The 14,384-nt window shown below is 43.9% G+C and overlaps 1 protein-coding gene across 1 annotated transcript in view; it reads right to left on the bottom strand.

Annotated features, from left to right (window-relative positions):
- Positions 1-13,908, bottom strand: part of rcan3 (regulator of calcineurin 3) — a 33,985-nt gene extending 20,077 nt beyond the window's left edge. The window contains exon 1 of the mRNA XM_079529050.1: positions 13,654-13,908. Within this exon, the coding sequence (XP_079385176.1) occupies positions 13,654-13,740 (87 nt within the window). The 5' untranslated portion in view covers positions 13,741-13,908. The remainder of the gene's footprint in view (positions 1-13,653) is intronic.
- Between the last annotated feature and the right edge of the window lie 476 nt (positions 13,909-14,384).

Raw genomic sequence — 14,384 nt, 5'->3', positions numbered from 1 at the left:
AAACACGCACGCACGCACGCACGCACGCACGCACGCACGCACGCACGCACGCACGCACGCACGCACGAGCGCACACACACACACACACACACACACACAGACACACACACACACACACACACACACACACACACACACTGTCAAAGTTGAAAGTGAACATGCCACATCAGCGGAAATATGCTGACACCTCATAACAGTCTCTTGATCATCGAGATCGAAGTTAAATGAGGCAAACACAGTACAAATATATACACACACACACACACACACACACACACACACACACACACACACACACACACACACACACACACACACACACACACACACACACACACACTCATCTAAATAAAAGCCTGTAGATTAGTGCTGGGAATGTGATCTCACACCACAAGGGGGGTAAACTGGGACAGTAGCAAGTGAGGCAGAGGCACTGAAATGCTTCTGCAGCTCTCTCCCATTGGCTAATACAGACGGTTGCAGCTCTCTCCCATTGGCTAATACAGACGGTTGCATAATAGGGTACTATCATCAGCACTAGTCGGCCAGGCATGGATGCTTTCACTATCTAGTCTAGTGGTGTCAAACATATACAGTCACGGTAACTATATATCAGTCTAGCCAATATATAGGTCATTATTATTTGAATATCTTGAGGACATCGGTATAAAGTTATGCAGCTGATGTATCCGGATTTTAACCACTTTCTGTCCCTATAGTTTGGGCATGTCATTCTTGGTTAGAATAGCTGATCTACAGTGTATAATAATTGTTTTTAACTTGTTTTTTTTTTTTTTACTTCAATAATATAAATTCTAGTTAAATGTTCTCAAATGGAAACATTAAGTAAATCTTAGTTTTTCACATTGATTAGAAAATGTTCCACTTTTTGATCAGTGGTTGGACTCTCCAAAGTCTGTACTCAAAGTTCTGCCATCGGTCAGGCTCTATGTTCTACAGAGACCTGCATCAGAGTGTGAAAAAGGGTTTTCGGAATGAAACCAAAATGTTATTTTTCACTGCAGTTACTCCCCTTTATGAACCCCCATGTCCATAACCAACAAGCTTGATGATGAATTACCCCCTTTTAATAATAATAATAATATCTCAAATTGATATAGCGCTTTTCTGAGTACCCAAAGACGCTTTACATGGGGGGCAGAGGTACAGTATAGCAAAAAATAAAAAACAACTTTTTTAGAAAAGAAATAAACACTAAAAGCTAAGCTATAAAAACATAAAAAACGGTGAAAAAGAGTTAGCTAGGGAAAGCAATATTGAAGAGGTGGGTTTTGAGGGCGGTTTTGAAGGTTTGGACGGTGGAGGCATCTCTGAGTGTTTTGGGGAGTGCATTCCACAGGGTTGGAGCAGCAAAGGCAAAAGCTCTGTTGCCCCACGCCTGGCCCACTTTTGGCAATTTAGATCAAATTTAAAAGATTATCCAAACCCTAATGTCTAATGTTGTGGCTTCAGTTGAGTCTAATCCAGGCCCTGGTGGTTGAATGGGATCTGGGTGAAAAATCAACAAACTAGGCCACAGAGCCTCAGGCCAGGTTAGGAACAGTTCTACACCAAAAATAGAACATGTACAAATAATTATGAAAATCCATCTCTTTAAGTGTGTAGACCATTGTTTTTAATTACCATCATCCCTGAAGGGCCTAATATAGCCAGCTGACTGAAGAGAGGCCACAGAAGAGAGAAAGAATATGATGATGATGATGATGATGATGATGATGATGATGATGATGATGATGATGAAAATAGGCATATCATCATATTTTGCCGTGGCTCTGTTTTCATGGTTTCTATACTTTCTATATTTCCATAGGGCAAGGGCCGGGCGTCTCTCTCAGCCAGCTGCCAGCTCAGGTGTGGCTGGTCTCAATCAGCCCAGCTGCTCCACAATCACCATCAACAGAAGCTGCCAACATAAGCTGCGGAGAACCGGCGCCCAACGCTTGGACGTTGACTACTGTGGTTAGTGTAATCGGCAGTTTAGAACAGTAGTCTGTGCTTTAGAGAGTTTTCAGTACTGTAGATCTGTGTTTTTCGTGCTAACCTTGTTCCTCTGTTGTGTTCCAGGCTCCCTCCTCAACCCAGTGTCTCCCAGCTCCACCGCTCCTTCCACCCTCTCCCCGGAGTTCCAAAACCCTCTCACCACTTCCAGGATTCCCCTCACACTCCCCACAGAACTCACCATACGTAACGTTTTCTGAATACATTTCCTTTGGTTGCTCATACTCCTGTCTCAGTATCTTTGCCTTTGGGGACCCTGGCACATTTGGCTACACGGCACCGGTTGAGCATAACATTCATATTTAAAAAATTGTGCCATTTGGAACACCCTGGTGAAGCTTTTTGATGATGTTTCTGTACTGTAAATCTTCAATGTATTAGTTTTTTGTTCAGTTTACATCAACTCCTTTCCCATGGGTTTTGGATTAGCTAAGTCTATTTTGTGTACAAAACACTGACAGTGATAAACCTTGATAGAAAAAAACGCCTCGTAAGCGGTATTGAATGACACAAACATGTTTTTATTCAGACTTTATAGATCAATTGTGTCATCCCTATCAAGGCTTTAGCTATAGTTGTAAGTGCGTAAATAACCAGTGGTAATGAGGAACCAGTGGTTCTCAACCTGGTGGTCGGGACCACAAGGGGCTCCCCACGTGACTTTGGTGGGGTCCCCGGCCAGATGACAGTGAAGAGACAATATTTAATACCTAAAAAAACAGAAAATAATAAATAATAATAAGAAAAGACCATTGCTGCATCAAAAGTAGGACAAACTATACTATAAAAACGAATCAAACATATTTATTTGTGGAGCAGGGTCATACAAAATGTCATGCCTCATCTCCTACAATTCCAAGTGCATGTCGGGGTGGGGGGTCCCCAGTGGGGTGGGGGGTCCCCAGTGGGGTGGGGGGTCCCCAGTTCAAAGTATTAGTTGGGGAGGTTGCGGCCTGAAAACGTTGAGAACCACTGCAGTAGAGTGTGCGTGTGTGTGTGTGCTTCTACACACTAACAGTGACATTTAAATGAATTTATATCTGAGATATGTAACCAACATTTGTACACTCTAGGATTTTACAGTGTATGCAAATGTGTGTCATACTGTGGGAGTGCACTGCAGTGATCCAAAGTTCTAATCTTTACTAAAGAGGCAGCCTCATTCTGACTATAGTGTTCATTAGAGATGCTTTCTTCACCAGCAGCCATAACTATTAACCCAGCAGCAAACACTTAAGCATGATTTAAAATTATAATAACGTACCAGTACGTATTTTCAACTTTCAACAACCACAAAAAACATTATCTTGATGAACAGGCTTCATGGTGGCCCCCTCAGCATAAAACAAAAAACAAAAACTAGCCATGATAAATAGCCCAAATGTGATGACGGCTTATGGCTATGGCCGTTTTTAGCCCAAGGAGTGTTTTTCGTGCAAAACTAATGCTTGCAATCGATTCAGAATCATAACCCCTAGTTTGAAATATCACATGCTACTTAAAGCATAATTCAAATTTGAACTTTTTGCCTTATATAGGTTTTCAATGGTACCCCAACGTTCAACCCCTGAATTTACCATCCATTTTTTATGTTATTTGGATGACCCTAAGGAAATATTGTACTTTTACTCCACTACAATTATTTCAAAACGTTACTAGTTACTTTGTATTTGATTATTATTACAAAACACACTTCAACCCTATATATATTTCGACCAATTGAAAATAGCAGATCTGCAAGCTCACTTGTAGATCGACTATTTTCAAAATATTTTTTTTATACATTTGATCCTGTGCACAATGAGTACTTTTACTTTTGGTTACTTTAAGTATATTTTGATACCAATACATTTTGAATTCCGGACTTTTACATAACAGTATATTTCTACATTGCGGTATTGATACTTTTACTTGAGTAATAAATGTGAGTACTCTTCCCACCACTGTAAATAGCTGTGTCTCAGCGAGGCTGCGTGAGCACCGCGAGGCGGGGTGCGACTGGGCCAAGTGTTATTACGGTGTGCAATCGATACGGGACAGGGGAGCGCTATCGACGAGGGCTGACGTGGCGACGGCACGCTAGACTGGCGCTCCCTCAGGGGACAGTCTGTCCATGGCTCTGAGATTGAAAACAGTTTACAGCACGCAAGGACACATTCATCCTATTACCACCAATCTAGCTGTTATGTTTTTTTTTGTTTTTGTTTTTTGAGCACATTGTGTCCGTTTCCGCGCGTGCCATGCACGCAGGGCCAAACACGATCCAAAAAATAAAGTATACATTTAATTTCCATATATGGAGATCTAAGGGTTTGAGGTTTGAGGTCAGATATAGAGTTGCTGGCCAATATTGATGACATCAGGGATCTCCATATATGGGCTTAATATTGATAACATCAGGGATCTCCATCCCTGATGATGTCACGTGATGTCATGTGCTCTCCCAACCAACCAACACACTGACAGGAATGCACGATGCCATAGTTAACTTACAAATTACAATTGTATTACTGTCTGATCTGTTCAAAATGTTTAACATTTTAATTGTATCCGTATCTACTGATACAGTGTTATGCTTTTTGCTTAGGTCCACAAATACAAACAAACAAACACACACACACACACACACACACACACACACACACACACACACACACACACACACACACACACACACACACACACACACACACACACACACACTAACAACTTCAGCCCTATATATATTTCGGCCAATTGAAAATAGCAGATCTACAAGCTCACAATGCATCTACACGCACACACACACACACACACACACACACACACACACACACACACACACACACACACACACACACACACACACACACACACACACACACACACACACACACACACACACACACACACACACACACACACACACACACACACACACACACACACACACACACACTTTAACTATTTAGGTCCACACAGAGGAAATTGCATACAAGGACATAAATAGTTCAGGTACAGCAAAGTTACATCCACAAAACCAAGGAATAGGTCCTCAGTCACAATACAACAAGCATGTCACCCAGCTTTCCATGGGCACAAGTAGTGTAGGCATGGATCCTAAGTTCGAATCCCCCCCCAACAACCAGTCTGCGGGTATGTCTCAGGCTGGACCACCAGAGGAAACAGTTTCCCAGTTCACTCCTGCATTGCCGCCCGGTGTCATATCGTTCTCCATAGTGTGGCTGATCCCATGGGAAGGGCCACCAGGCAGCAACGTCTGTTGATATTCTCCATCGGTGAGAAGTGCCTTGTTGTATGCAAGCTTGCGATGGTGTTGAAGCACACAGTCCACAGAGGTTGCAAATGCATATTAAATCAGCACCCACTACATTAACGGTGGTAGTTACAACGGAGCAGTTTAACGTCTCACTCACACACACACACACACACACACACACACACACACACACACACACACACACACACACACACACACACACACACACACACACTTCTAAAAGACATGCGTACCCACACACATTCATTGCAGTTACAGTGTTACATAAGGTAGTTGAGAGATGCTTCACCAGCAACTCTCACCTTACACTATCACAGCATATGGAGAGATGGTCTCTCGTTCTCTCTCTCTCTGAAACACTCTCTCCCTACTTCTCTCCCCCGTCTCCATCTCCCTCTCTCTCTTCATCTATCTCTCTCTACCTCTCTCTCTGTTTATTGCTACCCTCTCTCTCTCTCTCTCTCTCTCTCCCTCTTGTGGCATTTTGTGTCACCTTGGTGGTTATGCAGCGTCCAGCTCCATTGATGATCAAGCATTATAGGATTTATTCAGTGGAGAAGTAGGACCTGAACTAGATGCAGGGTTTAGCTATAGAACGACTACAACATTCTACTTCATAAGCTATAGAAACACTTTGTGCTTTGCACCGAGATCTATAAAGAGGGTACTATAGTGTAATGCTGCCTGTCCTCCCAACAATGTTCCAAAACCATGTCCCTAATGAGTTTTGACATTTAGGGCAAAATAGGGGTCAATATGCCTGCGGACTTCATGGAACAAATGTATTTTATGTTGCTAGGTAACAGTATCTTATTGAACGTTCTGTTTGGGGACTGTGTAAGTCTCTAGTCATTTTTAGCAACATACAGTAAGCCTTCCATTGCATGACTCCGTCAACATTCCATTGCACAGCCTTTTTCCTTTGACTCTAATCTTATCACATCATAGTCCCAGTTGCCATGGGCACATGTCGTAACCAGACACCCCGGCCCAGGAGACTGTCCTTTGTTCTACGTCACCCTAACGGACATGGCTCTAACCTTTAGGTGACACCCGAGCCCCGGCACTTCTCTAAGGTTTCAGGCCAATGTGAGTTGCCCATCCCCACCTGCCTTGTGCCCAGACTTGGGGGGAGGAGGCACACCTGAGACCGATGCTCTGGTCCCCTCGCCCGCTCAACCCTGGCAGGACGCAGCTCTGGTTACCAACCTGCACAGAACATGACACTGTCACCATCTCAATCCTCCCTGGCCTGTCCCCATCCCTCTCCCCTCTCTCCTTCACTCTAACGAATGGCGAGAGTTTGTCATGCCATTAACTTTGTAGGCTAGCAGCGGATCATATTAAAAGCGAGGTATATGAGTTATGTGTGCTGAACAAGGTCTGAGAACTCGGACTGTTCTAAATGAATGGTGAAGAGAGACACTGATAACTGTACTGTACAGTGAGACTGACCTAATGTGGTGCTCTATGATTTCATTTGAAAGAAATATATACAGTTTTCATAATCGAAACCTCACCTTAAACTGTGCAATCAAATCGGTATCAGCCAATACTTACTGGAAGATCAGTGAACCTCAGTCACTTTAAAAATATACTATTATTATTAATGAGAATGATCAGATATCTTAACCTGTATTATCAACACTATCAGTCTTCCTATTGACGATATTCAGACCGCGGCCATCTTGCCAGCAAGGTGCTAACTAGGTGCAACTTCCCATTCATCCAAACAGAAAAGTCCTATCTAATTGTATTAAACAACGTCAAGCTCACCAACATTGGAGCAGTACTGAAAGCTTGAACTATCTCCTTTCAATCTGTAGTTTTTGTTTAATAAATATCCACCGTAGACATGTTATGAGCTACTTCCTGTCAAGAAATTGTCAGTGTCAGAATTTGGCAGTGCTCGTAGGATATCACTCAACAGCCCTGCGTACCACCTGTTTTGAATTTGCACATAATGCAGGAGGTTGCTTTACTAAAAACGAGTGCTTCCAAACTCCAATACTTAGGAAAAAGATCACCTGCAAGGAATTTATTGACAGGAAGTAGCTCATAACTTGTCTATGGTGGATTTTTATGAAACAAAAACTTTACAGATTGAAAAAGGATAGCTTTCCGTAGAGCTGCAATTGCAGTTGGTGAGTTTGACGTTGTTTAATATAATTAGATAGGACCTTTCTGTTTGGGTCAATGGGAAGTTGCACCTTGCTGGCAAGATGGCCGCAGTCTAAATATCGTCAATTACATGTGTAGATAGACTAGTCCCAGTAGAGTATTGCTGCCAGTATATTATCATAGTTAAACAGAAAGATAAATGGCTAAATGGTTTAATAGTTGTTGCTTGATACAAGTTGCTGCTGTTTAAGTTGTTTGGCCAGGGGCCACTGTGCTTATAGATGAGGGTGATACGTTGAAAAGCATTTATTTTCATCCATTGCAGGTTGGTAATCTAATATCTAACTATAAATGCACCAAGTCTCTGTGTGTGTATGTAATGTACATCTGTAAATAATCCACGTAACTCGAGAACCGTTCGCCCCACCAACTTCAAATTCGACACACGCACCACCACAGGGGGTGCAGTGCCCGGTGTCGAGTCGGTCGGACCCACGTCCAGAACTGCCCCAAAAAGGCCTCTGCCCAGGCTCTGCAGGACAGGGCCCCTGCCCAGTTTCCATATATGGAGCTGGCCTGTTCTGACATCATTCTGATGTCTGCATAGACTCCATATTTGGGCATGCCTGACAAAGAACTCCATATATGGGCATAAAAGGGACACAGACATAATATCTGGGTGGGGCGTCCATTTCCAACTTGCATCGTTCCAAGTAGGCCAGTGCCCAACGGGCACCGCTCTAGTTAAGTAAATTAAAAGAATCTCTGTACTGTACATAATCCACGTATCTCGAGAATCATTCCACCGACCGACTTCAAATTTGCCAAGCAGATGGCCCTAGAGAGTGAATGACGTGGCCAGTGTCCAGTCGGTTTGATAGCGGTTGTCCAGAACCACCAGAAGAGGCTCTGGCCATATGGCCCAAATGAGCCAATTGATTGCCATGATTTCCATGGCCATGGCCATGGCCATTGATTGCCATGGCAACCCCAGCCTAAGTTCAAGCCAAGTTCAAAGCTTTCTGACACAAAGGTTGCCAACCCCTGCCATATACTCCATATATGGACACAAAAGGAACACAGACAGATACAGAAATCTCAGAATATGTGCACAAATAAAACATTGCATAACTGGGTGGGGCATGCATTTCCAATTTGCATCGTTCCCGAGTAGGCTGAGAACAACACAGAGGTGGGTTATTAAAAAAAAGAAACTATATAATCGATCATATTTCACTATATTGAATGTGGTACAGGACAAAGCTAATAGGAATGATAATGCCAACCTAGCATTGGTATTGGCAGCTCTGGTGTCTAGCAGTTGATAAAGGGTTTAGGCTCAAAACAAATTGCAAAAGAAATTGCATCACCCTTGACCATTTTGAATGACAAACATGTCAAGTAAAACTGAAAAGGTGTAACAGAGGTGATGGGGAGAAAAGACAACCAAAAGGTAGCATGTGCTACTACTGTAGCTCTTCAACAAAGAAACATCTTGAGTGTTAATAGAAGTCTCTGGGTGTAAATATTTACCCAAATTGACCTGCCCATAATTTGATCCATTTCAAAGTAAAAATAACTCAGAAGTTAAATTAACACTAAGGATTTTACTGTGCAGCTGGAGCACATAAACATGGTTATAGTGCATCACAATCTGAGAACCCATCTGCAAATAAAGGAGAAACAGCGCCTTCTTTCCTTAGTCAACAGTCTGTCTCGAGAGACTAAGTGCATCATAAAGATAGAAAGAAAGCGACACAAACAGATCTCAGCAAAGCGGCACTGGTGTTTCTGTTGCACTGCACTGTAAATAACCGATTGCTCATGAAATCCAGCTTACTTCTCCAAATCAAGCATGACTCCATCACAAGCCTGGAAACAAAAACTCTGTGAAACCAGTGACAGACAGACAGACAGACAGACAGACAGACAGACAGACAGACAGACAGAAGGACAGATATAGAGAGATGACATGTTGATGGAAACTTCTCCATCCTGTCTCAGCAAATAGGTGTGTATTTGCTGACAGGGGTGACCGTGTGTCTGTCTGTTGGCCTGCTGACTCAATGTTGTTGTTGTGGTGCATATGACTGTGTCAGTGTTACTACTACTGCTTTCTTTGTGTGGGGGAGGGCGGACCTAAACAGAAATATGGCTTAGAGTAACATTTTATAGCAGGTCTGAAGTCTCTAAGGATCATATTGTGAAAAAACATTTCAACACAGACCTTTTTCATGGCAGCAATATTGTCGTGAAATAATAGGATAATCACCTGTGTTACCAATGATGCTAATTAAGGTTCCATTCAGGGTGCTGCTGTTGTGTGCGGTGCATGTTTTTGTCTCACTGGAAAGATTGGACACACATGGAACATTAGCCCTAATTATTAGTATTAGTAGTATCACGTGTGTGTGTGTGTGTGTGTGTGTGTGCGTGTGCGTGTGTGTGTGTGTGTGTGTGTGCGTGCGTGCGTGCGTGCGTGCGTGCGTGCGTGCGTGCGTGCGTGCGTGTGTGCGTGCGTGTGTGCGTGTGTGCGTGCGTGACTATAGATGCAGCAGCATGCTTGAACATGCATGAGTCATGCTTCTTGTTCTATTGATGTGCTATGACCTTCACTGTGTGTCCTGTGGGTGTCGTTGAATGCTGATGCTGGTAAATAATGACAATGTTACCACATACAACCTCGGCATCCACCCTCACTCATTCAATCCTGGTCTCAGCAAGCAACAGATGGGATGTGTGCTGTATCACATCCCATGCTCATTCCGTGTTCTCACAACAAGAAAAGGGCCCTGCCATAGTAGAGCAAATTTGGAAAGAAACTCTTCAAGTCTCGCACTGTTGCAACAACAACCTCTCTACTTATAATGACTCTGTTTCACTCACAATAATCTGAGCCCTAACATTTAGTATCCAATACATAACCCCTTTATTGTTATATCTAATGTTATCAGTAATGGTAATGTAATATGGTTAGTGGGTACCGCACTAACAATGGGTATGGCCTGTACTCTAACAGGTTATTCTATTAGTCAGTCAGTCACCCACTCGTGTAGGGTTGCATCCATTCCATCATTTATTCATCTTTCCCATGTAAGCATCCTCCTTACCCTAATATTTCCCAAGTCACATCTATAAATAGCAGCAGCCCTCATACCATGTTAGTTCACACAAAATACTCCACATCAAAAGTAGAATACATTATTCTCTGCCATCTCCAGAACCCCAGATACCAAGACAAAGATCTCAAGTCCCAGACGGTTTCAGCCAGGTCTTGTTGAAAGATTAAAAAAAGAAAAGAAAAAAAAAACTAGCAAAGCAGTGTTGTAGAGAGAAGCTGAAACAGAGGCCGCTCCCCATGTTCACTGCCTTAATCTGTCCTCCCCCATCGCTTTCTGTTTGCCAGAAACCAGGATTAGTGCTTTCCGTTGTGCCATCCCAAAGACAGTCCTTGGCCTGCTCTCTTTAATTGTGCACAAAAGCCTCTTCCCCTGTAGCGTGAATTGGGAAGAAAGTGCCCGATAAGCACAGCTTGACAGAGGTGTTCAATTGAGACTGATCCATGACCAGAACCAACTGGCAACGGCTCTGACAAGCCTTTAAGAGAAGTGATGGTTTGGCTGGAATCACTCACAATGACCATCCAGCGCTTGTAGATTACCTGCCGAACAGGGCCTTGTAGATTACCTGCCGAACAGGCTCCCCTGATATCGGCCCTTAGTTATAAATGTGTATACCGTCACCGTACCTTGAAAATATTTCATATTTATGGCCCAGGCACCTAGGCTCCAATCTAGTGTGTCGTGGGTACGAGTCCCGATCCCGACGACCTTTGCTGCGTGTCACTCCCCATCTCTCACTCCCTATTCCTGTCTATCTACTGTAAATGTACAGTATATATATATAATTATGACTCTACTACTCTAGTACTAGTTATTGCATGACAATCTGTTGGGGACTGTGCACAGCCACCATCTCCCATCTTGCAAGAGTTTGTTGTGTCAGATTTACGGTAGCTTGACAGCTAGTTTTCACAGCCACAGTCCCAAGGCAGACTTACAGATGATGAAAGCCATCACATAATTACAGGAGCTGCTGCAGGGTGACAGATTGGTGTCTCTCACCTTGGCTGGTCTGCAGTGGTTGGAGATCGTAACAACACTCTGTGTAACACTGCGTGTGGCTTTTCCACTGAGTCAGACCTTAAACACAGCAGAGAAACTGGCATGCAGACTATAAGGGGTGTGTGTGTGTGTGTGTGTGTGTGTGTGTGTGTGTGTGTGTGTGTGTGTGTGTGTGTGTGTGCGTGCGTGCGTGCGTGCGTGCGTGCGTGCGTGCGTGCGTGCGTGCGTGCGTGCGTGCGTGCGTGCGTGCGTGCGTGCGTGCGTGCGTGCGTGCGTGCATGCGTGTGCGTGTTCTGCACTCTGCACACATCAGGGCATACGTGTAGTGTGTGAAAGATAGGGGTAATGATTGCAGGACATATTGAAAATTCAATCACTTTTAAATACAAGCCGTTGAGCTCTCACTCACATGCAAGCAAAACATGCTATTGTAAACATTATTTTGACAAGAAAACAAGACATAGTCCCCTAGCTAAGGTGAGAATCCTGGGTAATAAAAAGAGATATTGCAGTGCTCAGAAGGGGTAAGGTAGGCCTGGACAATATGGACAAAATCAACTATCCTATATAATAACTAAAGTGGGTAAAGGCAAATAATAGAGCAGCTACAACAGTCAGGTAAGTTCAGGACACAGCCTTTAAAACCAGGAAAAGACACACTTGGTGATATTTATTATGCTATCCAAAATCCAAGATATCTAGTCAAAATATCGATATCGATGTAAGCCCAGCCCTAGGTGGAGTTGAGGCATGCTTCGTTATGAGAAACAGCTTAATTCCATTTGCAAGGTCCAAACTGTCACACAGACAAGCAGTGTGTGTGTGTGTGTGTGTGTGTGTGTGTGTGTGTGTGTGTGTGTGTGTGTGTGCGTGTGTGCGCGCACGCGTGCGTGCATGCGTGCGTGCATGCATGCATATGCCTGCTGAAATAGTGGTCAGACCACTGAGCTGCTAGAGGGCAGGCCTAATATATCCCTTCCTTCATCTCTGATGATGAGCCACAACAGACAAACCTCTATAGGTGAAAGAAAATATTCTGGGATGCACACGCACGCACACACACACACACACACACACACACACACACACACACACACACACACACACACACACACACACACACTGTATGTGTTGACAATGCCAAAGGCAGGGCTCAATTTAAGAGCAACATGCTCAATGCTTATAGTAGGCTTGGGCTATACCTACTGGTGAGTGACTGACAGTTACCAATTATGTATCTTAGCTCACCTGCAATGCTGGTGTTGGGGCGAGGACAGAGGAGACAACAGACAGAACAGTAAAGAGGAGAGAAGATGGGTCTGCTAGGCTACTGCATCTAAAATCTCCTCTAATATTTTGCGCCATTGTGTGCTTGGCATGACAAATCTAATTCAACACACCCTCCCATTCACCAATGCCCCTTTAGTATACTGTATCCACCACCCTCAGAAACTTGAACAATAACACCTGAAAATAATGATAAAAAATCTAACCTACAGGACTGCACTGCATAGTCAAAACTACCGCTAACCCACCACCTCACTGCATTCATTGTATTTCTTTGCATAAACCATAAACCTGTGTGTGTGTGTGTGTGTGTGTGTGTGTGTGTGTGTGTGTGTGTGTGTGTGTGTGTGTGTGTGTGTGTGTGTGTGTGTGTGTGTGCGCGTGCGCGTGCGTGCGCGTAATAGCTATAGGCCTACACTGTATATAGGCTAGAATCATGGGTGGACACTGGACAGAATGATAAGATATGTATTTATGGATATGAAGGCTAAACAGCAGTATTTACAGAGATATAGCCTATATGCTGTTTAATTCAATTCAAATGGAGGGCATCGTGCTTGCACATGCTGGACATGCATGCTGATGAGCTGCGGCTCCCATTGATAAAATCCGCGTCTGAGAGAGGGCTGCATTCAACGTCACCAAGACAAGGCATGCATTGCACTTCTGAAGGGAAGTGCGGTCCAGATAAAACGGCCAGCTAGCCCAGTCCCGACCGCCGAGCAGATCTGCTGCACTGACTACTCGCACCGCAGACGAGAAGGGAAGACGTCATCATAGCCTATACTTGGAGAGCGTGTGTATTTTGAGTGGAAACTGTACCTGCATTTTGTCGGATGTAAACACCTCCAAGTCTACGTCGCAGGCGATGATGGTCACCATCTCCAATTTCATATTTATCGATGGCATACCCTTGCGTTGCTGGGGGGGGAAATATAAAAGGGAAAAAAGGGGGGGTAAAAAAAAGATGCTTTCTCTTCTCTCTGGTAGGTTGCGGAAAAACAATCAACTCGGTTTTTTTTGTCGCGGGATATAAGTCCAAAAGACTCAGGTTTCTCAGTGCTGAGTGTGGATGGTGAGTTGATGTGTCCTCACCGAGTGCTGCCTGCTAGTGATGCTGCTGCTGCTGCAGCGACGTCTCTCTCTCTCTCTCTCTCTCTCTCTCTCCAACGGTCTCTCTCTCTCTGATACGCGACGTAACGCAAGCGCACCAAAGGGCTGGAGCGCACACAACCCCACCGTGCGCTGGCTCCATGCATCCACATTGACGTCATTCATCGTTCTTTTACGCCACTCTTTGTGCTTGGCGAACCATGCACGGGGCACTGCAGATTTTACCGTCCGGTTTATTCTGCTTCTCTTGTTTCTGTGCACCTCAGAAAAAGAACGGTTCTAAAACGGAAATCTCCTGATTTAGTTTGTATGTAGCCTAGCAGTTATTGCTAATATAGCTGTAGGCTTTTTGATTGGCTGGTTGGTTGGTTGGTTGATTGATTGATTGATTGATTGATTGATTGAATACTTGAATACTTGAATACTTAAAAACAGGAAAG

This window comes from Electrona antarctica (genome assembly GCF_951216825.1).
Source record: "Electrona antarctica genome assembly, chromosome: 18".
Taxonomy (NCBI): Eukaryota; Metazoa; Chordata; class Actinopteri; order Myctophiformes; family Myctophidae; genus Electrona; species Electrona antarctica.
Note: the sequence above shows the minus strand (reverse complement) of the source record. Positions and strands in the feature narration are given on the sequence as shown.